Source organism: Trematomus bernacchii, unplaced genomic scaffold, assembly GCF_902827165.1.
Source record: "Trematomus bernacchii unplaced genomic scaffold, fTreBer1.1, whole genome shotgun sequence".
In the NCBI taxonomy this organism is placed as follows: Eukaryota; Metazoa; Chordata; class Actinopteri; order Perciformes; family Nototheniidae; genus Trematomus; species Trematomus bernacchii.
Window position 1 is genome coordinate 7,772,806 of NW_022987720.1, and position 18,760 is coordinate 7,791,565.

Below are 18,760 nucleotides of genomic sequence, written 5' to 3' on the forward strand. Positions count from 1 at the left end.
ATGTATTTTGTATTTCATATTTTTATACTTCATCCCTTTTTTCAAACTTGCAGCATTTTATTCTATTAATGTATACTTATTTTGTTGTATTTGCTCTTTTTAATAGTTTTTACTTGCATGATGTTTTCCTTTTTTTAAACACAAAATGTTTTTATACATTAAATTAGAATAGTTGTAAGAATCTTCATTGCATTCATTGTTGAGCACATAGTAAGCAATTGACAACAACAATTTACATTTGAATATTAAAATAATTAAAAGGACAGCAGCCAACCTTCACATTTGTGATGCTGGAAATATGAAATGTTTTACGTAAAGAAGTGACTTCAATAATGAAGAGTTTTACATACCATTTCAAAAACTAATTGCTTAATGGCCCATTCGTTCTTAGCTTTTATTTCATTTGTCTAGTGGGAAAATCTTAATTTGCAAAATTACTTAAGATTTCAAATAGATGTACTGTAGTGCAGTAGAACATTTAAGTCGCATTAAAAAAGCAAATACTCAAATAAAGTACCTTCAATTTGTACTTGAGTAAATATATTAAGTTACTTTCCACTGCTGACATTCACCCGGACAGATGATTTCCACTTAAACCCACACATGCATTTTACTGCTTTTTTAATACAGTAGTAACGAGGCGCTATGCACTATGCATCAATTACAATCAATATGCACAGCCACAGAAAATGTGTCACCAAGGTAGCTACAAATCACATGGCAAATGTACCTTTTTCAATAATTACAAATCAGCATCCAGAGACAGAGCAATGACCATATGAAGCACATTCATGTTCATGGAGGGGAATATACACAAATAACGTATTATTAGTTTGCCTTTATCCGCGTTATAAAAGTGTATTTACATGATGGCCCGTGTGAAATAGCTGACCCATGTCCTGTGAGGTGTCCGTGCTCTGCAGAATCGGACAAAGGCAAACTGCAGACTGTTCAAATAAATTATATTATACTGATAATATCAATAAATAAGTGGGAAACTGATCAAAATTCATGTTAGGTCAATCTCATTATAAATAAACACTGATATCATGGAATATAAATAATCCAGAAACAACACCGACTTTACAAAATCTTGACAGGCTGTTGACAATTAAAACAATGACATGATGAAAAATAGAAACAGCTAATTGCTAAGCCACATGAATAAAAATACACGTAAATGTTTCTCCCTCATGATTGAGCAGAGGTTTTCCTTATCGTCTTTTCCACAGTTTCTCGCTTTGACTCGGCTGATTTGCACAGACGCGGAACAGTTTGCAGAAAGTGTCTCTCAGCTGTTTAACACTGATGGAGCTGGAAGTAAAAGGTCACCAAAGGCCGCCGTCCTCGTGAAATGACTACCAGCGCTGAGCAGGAAACACCACCGGTCTGTGTTCACTTCCGGATATGAAAACATCTGGAAAGTGAAAACAAAAGCATGTTAATTTTACAAAATATTATCATGAATCATCAGGTTTAAACAGCTTTAATGTTTCTGTAAAGGGCTGTTTTTTGAAATGATTAATATGCCATTAATTCTTTTAAGTTTCAGTTCTCTATTACAGAAAAACCACTGGCTCGATTTTCATGAAACTTGTGGAAGTGTGTCACCTGGACCAAGGTAGAAATCATTTCATTCTGAAGCAGGATGACAGATGTTTTCATAAGTTGAAAATAATATGTGTATCTTCCCCTGCCAAATAGTTTGTTTTGTCTGTCATAGTGTGCGTATTCCTATATGTATATTATATATTTATTTTATATAAATGTTATCATCCTTCTCATAATTTTATTATTTGCTCATCGATTCAGCAAGCAAGCACTCACTCTTTAATTTTTCTGCTTCTTTTAGATTTTATGAATTGTATCTTGTTATTTTTCTTTGTAATCTTATTATTAGTTGTTACAATTATATATTGTACATGTTACATTCACACCAATAAAGAATATGGCTTTATCTTGAGAGAGAACACTGTTTTCACGCCCCTCCCTCTGCTGATTTTGGATATATTGTTCACCATTTTTAAATGTAACAAATTGTTCACTTTAGCACCAAAAGAAAGAAATGGTTTCAACACAAACACATAAAAGAGCATGGGGATGTTCATCACTTACCTTAATCATAATGCTTTAAGTTCTTATACACCTACTTTGCAATAAACCGGATTTTAAATTAAATCTAATTTCTGTATAAAGCACTTACAATGGTTTAGTTAAATGCTTAACCATTGTTCCTCCTTTGTTTATTTCCGTAACATTATGACATCACTACGTTACAATTGAGCTTCTATTGGCTAGAACTCCAACACATTGAACGTGATAGGCTAAGTGGCGGGGCATCTCTAAGTGGTTGACCAATCACAACAGAGCCGGCCAGCTAACCAATCAGAGCAGATTGGGCCCTGGTTTCAGACAGAGGGTGAAAAGAGGTGCTGCAGCACAGGCAGTATGAGAAAAATAAAGAGCTTTCTGAACATTAGCGCATGGAGACATGTCACAGTAGAGACACAGAATACAAATGAATCAGAAAATCAGCATAATATGTCCTCTTTAAGGATAAAATAAAAGCGTCAGCTAAATGCAAAGTAATGTTCAGGTTCCAGGTTTCCCACTAAACATCCTCATTCTCCCCAATAAAAAAAAGATGGCAGAAGATGATTCACACACCTGGATAGGATCCTGTCTCTCTGCTTGTCTGCTCCTCGTTTGTCTTTGCCTCCATCCCCAGCTCCACCCCCCCACCCATCCCACCCCCTGCCCTCCCAGCCTGCTAGCTGTGGGGCGAGGGTGCGATCCCGGAGCAGTCGGTCACCAGCAGTCCCACGGTGCTGGCGCTGGACACGGTGACGGCCACGCTGGTGGAGCCCACGGGCCCGGCGCTGGTGGGGTCGTGGCCGGGGTCGTGGCCGGGGTCTCCCTGGGCGGCGTGGGTGCCCATGTGACCCTGGAGCTGCGTGGCTGTCTTGCACTGCACCCCGCACAGCTGGCACAGCAGCACACCGCCGGCCCCCGTCCCCCCAAAGCCCCCCCGCGCCCCGCCGCTCTCCTTCCACTCCTGACCGTGGTGCTTCTGAGCGTGCACCCGCAGGTAGGTGAGCGTGGTGAAGCCTGGAACACACACACACACACACACACACACACACACACACACACACACACACACACACACACACACACACACACACACACACACACACACACACACACACACACACACACACACACACACACACACACACACACACACACACACACACACACACACACACACACACACACACACACTCAATATATGTATGATTTTGAAATAGCTAAACGCTCTAATTTAATACCAAAATATTGTCATCCATTATTTATTTATTTGTTCTCATAATGTAGAACCATATCTTTCATCATAATTCTGTAATGGTGGATTTTAGAGAACTCTTGCTCTTAGACTTCTATTTTTATTTATTGAAAATGTGGTGTTTTCTTTTAGTTTTTAGACAAGTTTTTAGAATGGTGATAAGTTTATTCTTTTAAAGAGTCCTTATTAGGGCTGTGCAATTAATCGTATTTTAATCTCGATTTTGGCTTGCAGTGATTACAAAAACAACGTAATCGAAATAAAACGATTATTTTGCTGCATTCCCTTTCGCAATGATGCTCTCAATTTGTCTTGTGTTATACATCCTGCCCGTGCATGCGCTTTCGCCCCTCCCTAAAAGCCCTCTCTGCCAGGTTGTGAGTAGGGTTGGGTACCGAAATCCGGTTCCGTTTCCAACATTTCGATTCCATTGGTATCGTTTAGAAATGTTTGTTTCGGTTCTGCTTATCGATTCCTAAGGAAATGCATCTTGCTGCTTGCAGCAAGCACAGTGGCAGGGCTGGGAAGCAAAACTCGGTTCCGAGTAAGAACAAATAACAAGAGTTGCGAGGACAGGAGGCAGAGGCCCCAGACCGCAGCTCTCTCTGGCCGTTTCTCAATGTCGAGTAAACCTGCTGCAGAGCCACTATTTCAAGTATACTACGTCATCGAGTGGCGCAGAAGGACTGTTTAAATGCATGTTAAATGCCCAGCATTCGGCGCCACTCGATGACGTAGTATACTTGAAATAGTGGTTCTGCAGCAGGTATACTCGACATTGAGAAACGGCCTCTCTCTCTGCTCCGGATCAGCTGATCGCTGCACGGTGCAGGTCAGCATCTCTCTCTCTCTCTCTTTCTACACACAGTGCAACGTTTTCTTTTTTAAAGTTCAACAAATGGATGTTTTCAAAGTCAATGAATAATCGTATTTAATAATGGTGATATCAATATTGACCAAAAATAATCATGATTATGATTTTTGCCATAATCGAGCAGCCCTAGTCCTTATTATACTTTTTGGGGTTTTCCCTTTCCTGTAGTGTTTTATATAGGTTTTTGTGGATGTAATAGCGCATTTCCACTACAGCGCGGAGCGCGGTTTAAGCGTGCCGTGCCCGGCCTGGCCCGTTTTTGGTTGCGTTTCCACTAGGCGTAGTTCCGGCTAGCGGGTACTTTTTCACAGTTTTTCTGGCTCTCCAAAATCGAGGTTCTTTCCGGGCCAACAACCGAGCTGAGTATGCTAAACTAGTGAGAGAATCGCTGGCAACTACAACAAAATGAACATATTTGACCATGATTTAATTGTAATACACGTTTCAAAATGATGCCGAAGTAACAACATACTGATACCGGTTAGTAGAAACCATGAATTAATGCTTTGACAAGTCTGCAGACAGACGGCAGGCGAAAAACCTTTTAAAATGCGTGTTTTCTGAATGGAGATCGGTTAAGCTAACGGTGTATATGCTCCGACCGTCCACACTAGGGCTGCAACAAACGACTAATTTGATAATCGATTAATCTATCGATTAATGAAACGATTAATCGACTATTCGGACTATTATGCCTTGCACAATTTCTCAAACGCTCTTATTTAGCCATCAACTTTTAGATTTAGCTTGAGGTTGTTTGAGGCATGTGGAAACTAACAATGAAGACAATAAAGATGAATACTTGATTCAAAAATACATATATTATAAACTAACTAAACAAATTGTGAACAAAATTAACATTGCTTTTTATTTAAATGAAATAAATAATATTTCACATCAAAAGAAACAACAATGTTTTAACAAATCGTTTAAATAAACTGATGACAGAACTGTAAACAGAATAGCTGAAACTTTAACAAAATAAATAACTCGGTTCCCTCTAATCATTAACCCATGTTTGTATAATTGAGTTAACTCCGTGTGTTGCTGCTAGCATACATAACACCTGACGTGGAAACGTTACTCGTGGATGGGGCTACAGAGCTACTAGAAAGACAGTCGAACCCGGTGCATTTCTCCGTCTGAATGTGGAGCACTTTTGCTAAATGTTTAGACAAATTGCTCGTGTTGCCGCCCTTACATGCTAAACTCTTATTGCACTTTTGATAACGAGCATTGTCCACATCGAGACGGGTAAAGTTTAACCACACCTTGGAGCGCTTCTCTCCGCCATCCCCGCAGTGTGTTGCTGCATGTAGCAGCTGTGTGTGTGTAAACTGCCCCGCCCCCTCGCACACAGACGGGGGAGAGAGATCTCTCGTCTGGATTGGAAAGATTGAAAATACATCATAGACGCATTTCTTTGTCTTTTTGCATATTAGAAACGAGTTGGCGACACTAAGACTGCGATATAATGTTTATGTAGAAATAACACATATGACATATATTTTTTAAATGTCTCCAGTACCGATAAAAAGACCGATAACGTTGGAGCTTAACGCAGCGTAAAACACACGTGATGACGTCACCAACGGATCGACGACTGAATTAGTTGGCAACTCATTTGGTCATCGATTTTAATCGATTAAGTCGATTAGTTGTTGCACCCCTAGTCCACACTCACAACAACGGCCTATACAGACATAAATAAAGCAGCGACTGTATTCACCATGACACAGTCAGTCTGTGGTTTGTACTTGTTTAACTTTTGTCTAGTTTCTGAACAGATATGAGGAGCTGTGAGCTCTGAGTGCTAACAGCTAACGGCTGATGTTGGTTTTGTGTTTCGCATTGAAGATGACGTCACGGCTCCGCCTACACTGCGTTACTATAGTTACTACCCCAGCTCCTAAACTGTAATGGAAACGCAGCATAAAGTGAGCCTGGCCTACCAAGGCCTAACTATACCTTACTAAGCCGTGCAAGGCCCGGCAGTGGAAATGCGCCATACATGGTCTGCAAAGGCTAAAATCCCAAAGTTCCCTCCAGAGGGAGTTTCTCTCCCACACACACACCCCCCCAGCCTGAAACACCTCCATTGTAGTTCTAACTCGCGCTTCTATTTGCTAGTGCTCTAACACATTGTACGTGATAGGCTAAGGACAGGGACATCTCTAAGCGGTTGACCAATCACAACAGGGCCAGTCAGCTAACCAATCAGAGCAGACTGGGCTCTGGTTTCAAACAGAAACGAGATGAAAAGAGGTGCTGCAGCACATTACATTACATGACATGTCACTTGTAAGTCGCTTTTATCCAAAGCAACTTACATACTCAATACTGTGGGCAATCCCCACAGGAGCAATTTGGGGTGAAGTGTCTTGCCTAGGGACACAACGACATGCTGACTGCAGTGGGATTCGAACCAGTGCTCCCCTGATCTGAAGACCAGCGCACTTATCTACCGAGTCACAGCCTCCCTCCCAGCAAAGGCAGTACGAGAAAAATAAAAGAGCTTTTTGAACATTAAAGCATGGAGACATGTCACAGTAGAGGCACAAAATACTATTATGAACCTGAATGAGCAGAATAGGGCCCCTTTAAATCCTTTTATAAACAGGTTTTTATGTGAATCACTCAGTTAGCAGTAAAAGTGAGGCCGTTATCTAAAAGCATAAGTAAAAAGTAAAGTAAAACTAAACTCAGAATCCTAGAGGCTGCTTTGATTGATTGGTTTAAAGGAGATGTGTGATGTTCCCGGGACTCACTGCGGTTGCAGAGGTGGCAGGAGTGGTGCTGCGCCTGGTTGTGGACCCTCATGTGGTCCGTGATGTAGGCCGCAGACAGCAGCTTCCCGCAGATGTGGCACGGCACCTTCTCCTCGTGACGCACCAGGTGAGCTCGGAGACGATCCCGCGTGGCGAACGCCGACGTGCACGTCTGTGAGGGAACAAGACGACATGCACCAAAACATGAGATCGGATAAAGCTTTATTACACACAGTGAGACAAACAAAGAAACCAAGGACATGTGAGAACATCAAAACAATGTCAGGCAGTTTGGATAAAATCACCATTTTATATGTAACTTTCTCCGGTTAATTATCATAATATAATAGATGTTAGGGCTGTGCAATTAATCGTATTTTAATCGCAATTACGATTTTGGCCTGCCACAATTACGAAAACAACATAATCGAAAAAAACAATTATTTAGCTTTGCTAGGTTGTGACAGTGCACTGCAACATAATTGATCTAATTAATTTTGGTCTCATTTATTTGTATTTATCATATTTATATATGTTTAGTAGCTTGGGGAAGTGCGCTCCAAAATATTTGTTGATCTTGTTTATTGGTATTTATTATTTTGATATTATTTATTTAAATGTAACATTTATTTTATTTATTTTTGTATTGGTTTTTCAGTTGAATTATACGTTCAGGGTAATCAACAGTTAAAAAGATACTGTTCAAATTATTATTTGTATTTGTTTTAAAGTTCAATAAATGGAAAAAGTCAATGAATAATCGTATTTAATAATCGTGATATCAATTATTGACCCAAATAATCGTGATTATGATTTTTGCCATAATCGCACAGCCCTAATAGATGTAGTGCAAATTAAATTGGACACTGTTTAAAAAAAATGATATGCCGTTAAGCTTGTCTGATTTTTGCTTCTTAGATCAATTCATACCTGAAAAATATATCAGATCTTGTAAAAAGTATTTTTTAGATAATATCCCAACACAATCTCAATTTATCTAATGAACACAATAAATACATATTTCTTATTTTAACCGCCTCACAGTTCATATCGTCATATGGCCAATGCTAATTATAACCTAAAGAGAATTATTGTAAACACTAAAAAGTTTTAACAAAAAGTTACTGCTTTTGCAAATATCAAAAAATGGCACTGAAAAATAACATTAAATATATGACTAATAAGTATAATATATAAGTTCTAAGATGTCTTATTGGGGCCATTGTAGGAACAAATACATACATTAAAAGAGCTGGGGGAGAGGATAATAATACCTGATATTAAAGTTGGAAATGTATGAGAAATACAAATCAATATTCTTCTCAATTAAAGTAATACATTTAATAAATGGAATATGAAATTGTCTTCGATATATGTCGTACATTTAGGAGGGAAAACTTGGAAGATAGTGTTGCCATTGGATCACCTCATTATAACAAATGTAGGGAATCCTTGACTTTTATCTTAGGTCATTTACCATTTTGTTCTTCCAAATGTAAAATTGTTTACACCTATAGACATTTAAAGGTTTTTTCTTTTATTTTGACCAATTTAAACTTGTTTTGACATTCTTTTCCTCCTAATATTACCCACTTCCCCCAGCTCTGTATTTTTAAATCATTGATCTTTCTTCAAATGTAAATGTATATTAATATGAATTTCCTTACCAAATTGAGTTTACAGCTGTGTCTTTATGTAATGTGTATTTTTATTTTTATTTGGCTTCTGTGGCATTTTCTCAAAGTTAGATTTGTATTTAAAACCCCCTCACTATATTAATCATCATCATCATTATCCAGTGTTTCATGGTCTTTATGATTCACAAACCCATATTGGTAGAGCTCCAGAAAACAGACAGATCAAGACGTTACCGTGCACTTGAACGGTCTCTCTGTAGAGTGCACCTGTCGGACGTGGCTGTTGAGGTGGTCCGGTCTGAAAACAAAAGAAAACACAACTTATCACAAATGTTCTAGGTTGTAGAAAGCCTTCTTTACAAATAAATGTCATTTTGTTTTGTGCAAGCAGAAAAAAAGGGTGCTTTCTTCTACAGTGGTTTGTGCCACATGTATGTTAAGTGTTCTTTTGTGTTTTTGTATTGTTGTAACCCCTTGTGCGGCATGCTTTGGCAATGCCATGTTTGATGTTGACAGCTCATTTGTATTGTATTTAACAGTCTGTATGGTTCCACCAGACAATCGATGTAAAAGTCAGAAAGAGACAAATATGAAAAATAATCTGCAGTTATTTGTTAAAAAAGCAGAAGGCTCAGCATACATGTTTCTCACTTTACACACAAATACTTTTTTCTTATAAACGTACCAAATAAACATCTGGAAATATCCTTGTTTCTTTTCTTCTAAATGTGTGAGATCTAGCTTGTACCACTTTCATTTCCTAAATTCTATTTTTTTCATTACCTTACTGTGAATTTATATGGAACTGGAAAACAGGGTAATATTCTTAGAAAAAACATCAGATTTTCTGACAGTTAAAGTTGAATTTTTCTTCATTTAGAATACAAATGGGAAAAAACGTGTTTTTGTCCAGGAACCACGTGGCTTCACATTGCACCTCCTCTGACGAAATTCAGAATGATTCAGAACAGGGATGCAAACTCATCAGGTATGAAAAAGGTGACAAGGATCCGAGCCCCCCCACCCCACGGAATATCGGCTTTAAAATGAGGAATAACAGAGGATTTTAGCAGTCAGAACAACTAAAGCAGTTAATAATAACAGAAACGCCAAAGAGTCACATCTAATAGAAATGTATAAAAGCATTTATTTTAATTGTGTAGCAGTCAGTTTATAATTTTGGCAGGACTGTTGAGCATTTTGAAAATGTATTTTCATGCCTCTGTGCAAGGCTTAGTCTTTCTATCTTTATAGCCACTGGTGTAAAGTAACTAAGTTCATAAACTCAAGTACTATACTTGGGTACAATTTTGAGATACTTGTACTTTATTTATGTATTTCAATGTTTTGCTACTTTGTTCTTCTTCTCCTCTACAGTTCAGAGGTAAATGGTGTACTTCTCCACTCCACTACACGTATTTAATACCTTTAGTTACTTTACAGATGTGGATGAATGATGTGAAATATAATCAAGTGTTAAATCAGACTTTAGTTCCACCTGGAGTAAATTCACAAGCTACCCTGCAGTATACAAAGTCATTCAAACTAGCTGCACCTTTACCAGCTTTGAGAACACTTTCATGATCAATCATTATAAAACATATCATATATATTATTCTGAAATGGACCAATCTGCACAATTACTACTTTTACTGTCGCTACTTTAACTATATTTTGATGAGAATACTTTTATACGTTTACTTGAGGAACATTTTGAATGCAGGACTTTTACTGTAACAGAGTACACTCTGGTACTTCTACTTTTACTCAAGTACAAGACCTGAGTACTTCTACTTTTACTGTTGCTACTTTAACTATATTTTGATGATAATACTTTTGTACTTTTATTTGAGGAACATTTTGATTGCAGGATTGTTCCTACACTCTGGTACTTCTACTTTTACTCAAACCTGAGTACTTCTACTTTTACTCAAGTACAAGATTTGAGTACTTCTACTTTTACTCAAGTACAATATCTGAGTACTTCTACTTTTACTCAAGTACAAGATCTGAGTACTTCTACTTTTACTCAAGTACAATATCTGAGTACTTCTACTTTTACTCAAGTACAATATCTGAGTACTTTTACTTTTACTCAAGTACAAGATCTGAGTACTTCTACTTTTACTCTAGTACAAGATCTGAGTACTTCTACTTTTACTCAAGTACAATATCTGAGTACTTCTACTTTTACTCTAGTACAAGATCTGAGTACTTCTACTTTTACTCTAGTACAAGATCTGAGTACTTCTACTTTTACTCAAGTACAAGATCTATACTTATACCACCTCCGTTTATAGCCTATGAAAAAGACTATTAGAAAACGAAGGCTAAAGCTAACGTTAGCAGATAGTGACAATGTATGCTAGTTAGCTAGCTCAATGATAATATTGCGACAGGAACACTTTTCAGTGCACATCACGCTCTGCCGCTCCGACAGGGAGCTCTGCTCTGAACACCTGAACGGCCCGTTCTAACAGCTGTTCACCAGCGGTCCAGTCTGTGCCACAGTGACTCCGGACCGCACAGTTAATATTCACGAACGCACCCGTAGGTAATGTAGCTGCTGAAGCTAGACCCTCATCCCGGAGCAGCAGAGCCTTATTATACATCCATGAGCAGAGCCGACAGGCAGGAAGACTCGAGCACACAGCTCGCGCTGCATTATAATATATAAAAAAAGAACACCATGCGTGTCATGACATAACAGCTCGCGGCCGCAGATTACTCCGGGTCCCAGACCCCCCCCATACCCCAAAAATATTTTTATTGCAGATCTACATGAATCACACAAACGACCTATTTTGGATTCAAAACGGCGAATTTCGCCGAAAGGTGACAAGTTTGCATCCCTGCAGAAGAAGACAACTTGAACCTGATTTGGATTAGGTGACAGATAAAGATCTCTATGTTGAATACTATTTTATACAACTTTTTCAAATGTAAATAATACATTTGGTGTCGTTATTATACAAATAAAGAAGAAAACCATTGAAATAAGAGCTGATTATGCACCTAGAGAAGGCTTTGGCGCAGTGCGGACAGACGTAGGGTTTCTCCACGCCGCCCTGGTGCGAGCGCACGTGGTAGCTCATCCGGTCTTTCCTCTTGAAGCGCTGCTGGCAGACGGGGCAGAAGTACGGCTTCTCGTCCGAGTGCGACAGGCGGTGGCGGTTCAGGTGGTAGACGTCTCTGAAGGCTTTCCCACAGGCCTCGCAGGCGTGGTTCTTCCTCACCGTGTTGGTGTTGCTGGGGTTGGGGTTTGGATTCTGTGGAGCAGCAGCAGAGAACGTTATATCAATATGCTGGTGATTTTACAATGATCTGACAGTTAACATAACTATTTCTTAACTTTTAAACCATGAGCACATTGTTACTACCAGGTAATGTTTTGTAATTCCGGCCAACATACTTTATCTGTTTCCTATTTTCTAGAAAATGAAGAAGAAATAAAACGGCTTTGTCCTGAGGTATATTTTGTAATATGAACTGCTGTCCCAAAGTAAAGAATTAGCCCTTCTGCCCTACTCTGGAAATCCAGAGTAAAATGTGTGTGTGAATGTGTGTAGAGGCAATGAAAAAAACAAGCAAAGAAGAAGACTTGGCGGATGTGTGCGTGTGTGTTCATGAGGAGTCCTCAATGTTTTCATATTAGCATTTATTTGAGTGTTTTTCCTAAAGATGGATTTAAAATAATTTTCTATTTCACAAAGTCCTACGTCATTTTGTAGTCTGTACAGGAAGTTGGCATCTCCCTGGTTCCCTTAACAAAGATCCAATGAGATTTCTTCATTTTGAAACCTCTTAAGCCTTTCTAATCCACAATTCTTATTTTAAACTTGTAACCAAAAACACAATAAAAAACAAACTGACTTCCAGGTGAGGTAACAGGAAGTGACAAAATGCTGACTCATTCTAAGGGGTTTAGGACTCATTCCTGCAGCTCTCTATAAACCCACCTGTTCCAGGGAGCCCACAACAACAACAGCTGCCTGGATGGGAGGAGGCGGTGCAGCCATGGTTACAGTTGCCGGCGCAATGGACACGGCAACCTGCAGGCCGTCTTGCTGCTGACCGAGGAGGGGGAGGGTCTCCGCGCCGGTGGCTGCGTTGTGGGGAAGTGAAGGAGTCTGAGGCAGGGTGAGGTGGAGGAGGGAGAGCGGAACAGTCTGCCTCTCCACCCGTCCTCCCCCCGCCACCTTCCCTCCGTCCTCCTTCTCCCGGGCGGCGCGGTCCTTCATCTTGATGCCCGTGTGCACCGACTGGTGTCTCCGCAGGTTGTAGCTGTTCTTGAACTCCTTGTTGCAGGTGGAGCAGATGTGGGCAGGCCGCCCCGGCTTGATGAGGGGTTTCTCTGAGAGACACAGAGAATCACATGTAGAGTTTTAATCCTCTTCTAATCACAAATTAAATAGTTTGAACTTGTATCCTCATGGTTTGTTGAACTTATTGTAAGTAGCTGCCGCGGCTTCCTGCCTTTGTTTCCATCAAGCCACTGAGACATTATGTTTCCTTTATTTGTTTTTACTAACAGTTGCATACTGTATATTGTGCAACTTGTGTTTAGTCCAAATGAAATAATAAACTTTTCACACACATTCAACAAAGTAAAAAAAAGGCCTTTGCAAATCAAAACAAAAGAAGCAAAACTTAAATCAAATAACACCTTAGATCGTCTTTCTTTCTTTACGTTGTGTAGGATAATATAACTTAACGGTTAAAAACTGTATCGCGACAGCGTCTTCCGCACAGTTTGCACATCTCTGTGTCTCTTAACGGGGCTGGTGCTGTGGGAATTGTAGTCTTTTATACTTCCTTGACTACAGAGGTCATGATTAGCTGACAATATTTGGCCTTTGTTACAAAACAAAAGAATGGCTCTAACAGTAACTTTGAAAATAATGTCCTCATGTGTCCTGTCTGAAACTACCAATAAAAAGGCACAATGGAAGAGTTCCCCTCACCAGGCAGCGGCTCCTCGCTCAGGGCGGCGGTGTCCACGGTGGACGGCGGCGAGGCGATGTGCTCGGCCGGAGGACTCTGAGCGGAACCGCTGAGCTCCGGCAGCAGCTCCGACTGGAGAGGCGTCTCCGGCTGGCTCTGAGTCGACGGCGTCTGCCAAAAACAAAGGAGCACAAATTACTAGGTTATCTGTAAATATTACCTAGTGTTAGACTTTCTTGGAATAATAGCCAACTATTTTAATAATGGATTAGCCTTGTATCGATAACGTAAATAACTTTTACTTGCAGCCCCTATTATTTTTTTTACTAGAAAAAGGTCCAATGCTTGAACAACAACATACTGAATAAAAAAATAATATATTTTACTTAAAATTGTGATTTTTGTCACTTCTTTGGACACAACAGTTGCAAAGTTTAATCAGTTAATAACATATTTTGATGATTGATAAATTATTTTCTATGTTTAAAATCATAATAAAGTGAATATCTTTGGGTTTTAGACTGACAAAAGAAGACACTTGAAGACATCACCGTGGACCACTGTGAAATTGGTATCGACATTTTTTTGCAGATTAATCGATTATGAAAATAATTGTTATTTGCAGCCCCATATAAAGTTGTAAAAATGAGCTCCGCCTCTGCCACATTAATGTGATGAACACATCAATTATTGGATTACAAGAATATTGTTCTAAAATAGGTACTTTTTACTTTTACTACCTATACATTATATTATTACTTTAGGTGCTCTATGTTCATACAAATATTTGTAAAATTGAGCAACTGTTATGAAATCCAATTTACCCCGGGGGATACATAAAGTATTTCAGATTTTGACGTTAAAGGGCCCATGTCATGGCCATTTCCACTGATCATAATTACATTGTTGAGGTATACTAAAATAGATTTATACTGTGCAATTTTCCAAACTCACATTGGTTTCGCATACAGCATCTCTGTCAAGTATGTGTATTCAGCAGTATTCACTCTCTCCACTAAACGACTCGTTGGAGCTCTTGCCCCCCCCCCTCCCTGTGAGCCTAGTGTGCTCCGATTGGTCAGCTCGGCCACTCTGTTCTGATTAGTCAACCACCAGAGAGGCGCCGCCCATGTCTAACAGTGCTTTTTTCGGCTCGCTCTCGGAACATTAGTCTTATAATGGCGTCGGTACAGCCGTATATTTTATACGCTAACTAACCGAACTGTACCGACAACTGTTGTTATAGAAGAGTGTGACGGCCCCAGGGCCTTTGTGCAGGTGTGTTGCAGGTCTTACGATAGGGTGGAGCTGAAGAGGCTAATCAGCGCGATCACGGACACCTGGCCGGAGCCGAGGTGCTATTAAGCCCAGCTGCCCGGAGTCACACGGCGGCCCCTGTCTCTCTCCAAAGCGGCTGCAGAAGGACGAACTCGGCGATCCTCTCCCCTCGACCACCTATCTCTGCATTTACCACAATAAATGTGCCGTGGTTTTGTAAACTCGCGTATGTCTCCTTGTCTTTCCGTTGTGGCCTACGAGCCGGTCATAACAAAGAGTAAGTTATTTTTACCTGTAATAAACTACTACTGTTTGATGAGAAATCAAATCATGGTTTGCTATATATGAATGAAAAGTTATAGGAGCAAATAATTCAGGGAAGAAAGGATAGGCCTACTAAGTATTTCCATTAAACTTTATTTTTAGAAATGTACAAAATGAACATAAATATACATATATACACGGTATATCATCAATTCCTCCCCGTTGTCGGCATCTTGCTTATAGCAGCCGGGGCTTTTTGAGACGATGCATCAGTGTGGTAGTCCCGTCATGTATTGTCCGGCAGGATCTGGCTGGACGAAATAAAATGCAAATCACAAAATATTAGAGAAACTTAGTTGTTTTAGATTCGTTAGTAGTAGTTGTGGTAGGAGTGTGGATCTATCTAATCCATCTATCTTATCAACACAGTAAGCTTGCCAGCTAATATGCTAACCTAGCTTTCTTGTTTACTTTGGTAGCTAACACGATATGAACGCTAGCTCGGAGGAACGGCAACTATAATGTAGTGTAATAAAACTACTATGAACAAAAGCTAGTGGTTCATATTAGGCTAGCAATAACATGTTTATAATTGCAATCTTATACGGGTAGTCTGCTACGTTCGGTCATTCATTGTAACTGGCATGAATACATTGTTTTCCGCTAGCATGTATAACTAGCCTCGTTAGCTATACATGCAGTATGTACATGTACTGTCACAATGTACGGTAAATCACCCGGAGTATACTGTATGACTATTCCGTGTGTGACTGCAGACATTCTCCTGCCATGACAAACATGTAAGGCCATCTGCTGACATTGTAGTTGATATATTTAAACGCTAGCAACGTCGTTAGCCCAGTAAGCTGGGCTTGTTTAGTGTAATAAAACCACTATGAACAAAAGCTAGTGATTCATATTAGGCTAGCAAGAACGTGTTTACAATTGCAATCTTATACGGGTAGTCTGCTACATTCATTGTAGCTGGCATAACAAAAATGTTTTCCCGAGCAAACCCATGTCTAGCTCCGTTGGTTAGCTCGGTAGCATACACGCTACGCCAGCTATAATGTAATTACGTTTCGCGACTGACCGTACGGCAAATCACCCGGAGTATACTGTCTATGAGTATTTCGTGTGTGAATGCAGACATTCTCCTGCTATGAGATACATGTATGTAAGGCCATCTGCTGATATTAGAGTTGATATATGGAAACGCTAGCAACTTAGTTAGCACAGTTAGCACTGTGTCAATGGCTTAGCAGTCCGACACAGTTTACACAAACAGTCTTGTTTGATAAAAACACAAATAACAATGCAAACTTACAGGTTGTGTACCCGAATCTTCCCCTGCTCCAAACGGTCCAAACAAACTAGGAATAGCATCGTCCTTCAGTTTCAAATGCTGTGCATATCCGGCCTCAAACTGGGAAATGTTTTGGAAGCTTTCGTCTGTGAAATGCCGCGCACACAGTAACGTTCTTCGAACCTCTGAAGGAACAGTGTTAAAAAGAAATTTCAACCACTGACTTCGTCGTGGTTCTTCCGTCGGTAGGACAAACAGCTCAGATTTCTCCTCACATTTCAGGAAACAGGTCCTTGGCATTGGCATGACTGGATCGATTGTGAACTGAACCAGAGCTTCCAACAGTAAATGTTAGGCTGGTCCATTTTGTTCCGGGTACCGCATGACATCATGCGGTACCCGGAAGAATCAAATGGACAGTGACGTATCTCCAACGAGGCGTTTTGGGGAGGTATTTTCTGTGTTAGAGTTTTACTCGCTACAGGGTGTACTTTGAGGGTTTTGACTCTGCACACCGTTTACATGCATAAAAACCTTCATAACACACAAGGGGACGGGTAATAACCAGAAAAGCATGACATGGGAGCTTTAAGACTTTGTATTGCTTCAATGTTCTACCCTTTAATAAAATATGTAAATACTTTCAAAGTTTTTATATGAATGTTCTATTATATACCCAAACTTTGCTTCTTACTTAAATTCTGTTTGGATGTTTATTAATATCTATAGAAGAAAAAAATACAAAACACACCTAAATTGTCAGCAGTCCAGAGAAAAGATCTAGTGACGTAAAAGGCCATAATGTAGCTCATAGTGAAGAGTACATTAGCATAAAATGTAAACAATAACTTAAGTGCATACTAAAAGTGCAAGTAGAAGAGATAGTTGAGTAAAAGTACTTAGTTACTCTTCCTGGATAGGAAACATGTCTGGGTGCTTACCTGTGATAGGAGCTTCCTGGCTGGGGACACAGCTTCAGCCTGACCCCTCTGGGACCTCCCCCCTCCATCCTCTCTCTTTAACCCCATGCATAAATGTCAAACACCCCCTTCCTCAACCACTTATTTGCCCCTAAAAAAAAAAACATAAAACCCACCTAAAGCAGCTTTAACAATTCAGACTTACCTGAAAGAGGAAGTTGCTCCAGGAGGTATCCATCCTGAACACCGGGGACCAACAGCTAAGCGACCCGGGAGCAGAGAGGCAAAGAGGGGAGGAGGGGAGCGGAGCCCAGGAGGAAACACTCCACCTGCTGCTATGAAAACACAATCTGAGGCCTGTATTTCTCCTCTACCTGCCCGGGCTAATTAACAAAAATATAAAATGACATCAGACGATATGAATCAGCTACTACTTATTCGTGGTTCGGCTGCTACGAATTATTAATTATTAATCTGTTGGCGATAAACAGGAGGCTGTTTGTAAATGCGACAAAATGAATCATGCTTCCTTTAATGGTGCGTTATTACAATATAATTTGCTTATGTCTACTGTAATAAAAAAAACTGATGGCTTGCATGCAAAATAGAAATTATTTGTATACAAAAGATGATAATCATAGCAGCTGTTTTTATTTTTGCGATAGCTCCTGGGGAAAAAAGGCCGCAGCGTCAGGTCCAAAGCCTCGGCGTTGCGTACAGCTCCACCCCTAACTAGAGAGCTCCTGGTCGGCCGCGGTCCATGGCTCCGCCTCGGTGTTTCAATCGACAGGATGACATCTTTCTCTTTTTTTCAAAACTCTCGCTCCCTCTCTCTCGCCCACCCTCCCTCTCGGTCTTTCTTCCTTTTCTTTTTTTATCTCTCCTTCACCCCCTCTGTCCCTCTCCGCTTTAAAGGGAAAGTATTTTGTGTATGCACCCACCCTCCTCACGGACCCCGGCTCAGGCTGCTCTCGTCCCGTCCCTCTCGCCCCCGCCGCCGCCACAGCCGCCCCCGCCGCCACTTCACGGTAGGCCGACAAATAATGAAATCCAACATTGATAAGAACCCGCTTCGCCGTTCATTCCTCCCGTTTATGCTTAAAGAAAAAAAACAGTGCTTCTAAAACAAACACACGCCCGGTCACCGGAACCTCTGTTAGCCAAGATGGTGTCTGGTTTAGCTAAAACAGGGCTTTATCCTTCTTAAAGGTAACGATGCAACACAAGTGCAACAGCTGGATTCTAACCTGATGTTGACACGGTTACACCTATGTCATGAAGGCCTGCTTTAGATTACATTATATTAACCATAATGTGCAGGAACATTGATTGTATTCAATTAATTGAGAATAACTTATACATTTGGCATGCATCCAATACAGCAAGAAGTAGATTTCGCCGAACTTCATTCAAAAAAATATAA

The 18,760-nt window shown here is 40.2% G+C and overlaps 1 protein-coding gene across 2 annotated transcripts; it reads right to left on the reverse strand.

Moving 5' to 3' along the window:
- Positions 1-523: 523 nt before the first annotated feature.
- On the reverse strand, positions 524-18,526 carry LOC117492274 (myc-associated zinc finger protein). 2 transcript variants are annotated; one of them, XM_034142432.1, is made up of 9 exons: positions 18,279-18,526; positions 17,543-17,669; positions 13,590-13,740; positions 12,585-12,979; positions 11,641-11,894; positions 8,860-8,923; positions 6,989-7,160; positions 2,668-3,108; positions 524-1,417 (listed from the first exon to the last, which is right to left on the reverse strand). In XM_034142432.1, the coding sequence occupies exons 2-8, from the start codon at positions 17,573-17,575 to the stop codon at positions 2,771-2,773; spliced, it is 1,407 nt and encodes a 468-aa protein (XP_033998323.1). In that variant the 5' UTR covers positions 17,576-17,669; positions 18,279-18,526; the 3' UTR covers positions 524-1,417; positions 2,668-2,770. The 2 variants fall into 2 exon arrangements, with proteins under 2 accessions (XP_033998323.1, XP_033998322.1); XM_034142431.1 differs by having other exon boundaries at positions 17,543-18,526.
- Positions 18,527-18,760: the final 234 nt, after the last annotated feature.

Bases quoted from the DNA above. Each gene is read 5' to 3' on its own strand.
- LOC117492274 (XM_034142432.1), bottom strand. From the start codon at position 17,575: ATGGATACCTCCTGGAGCAACTTCCTCTTTCAG. The intron at 12,980-13,589 runs GTGAGGGGAACT...TGTGTCTCTCAG, and splicing joins GAGCGAGGAGCCGCTGCCTG to AGAAACCCCTCATCAAGCCG. The intron at 3,109-6,988 runs GTGAGTCCCGGG...TGTGTGTTCCAG, and splicing joins CTGCCACCTCTGCAACCGCA to GCTTCACCACGCTCACCTAC.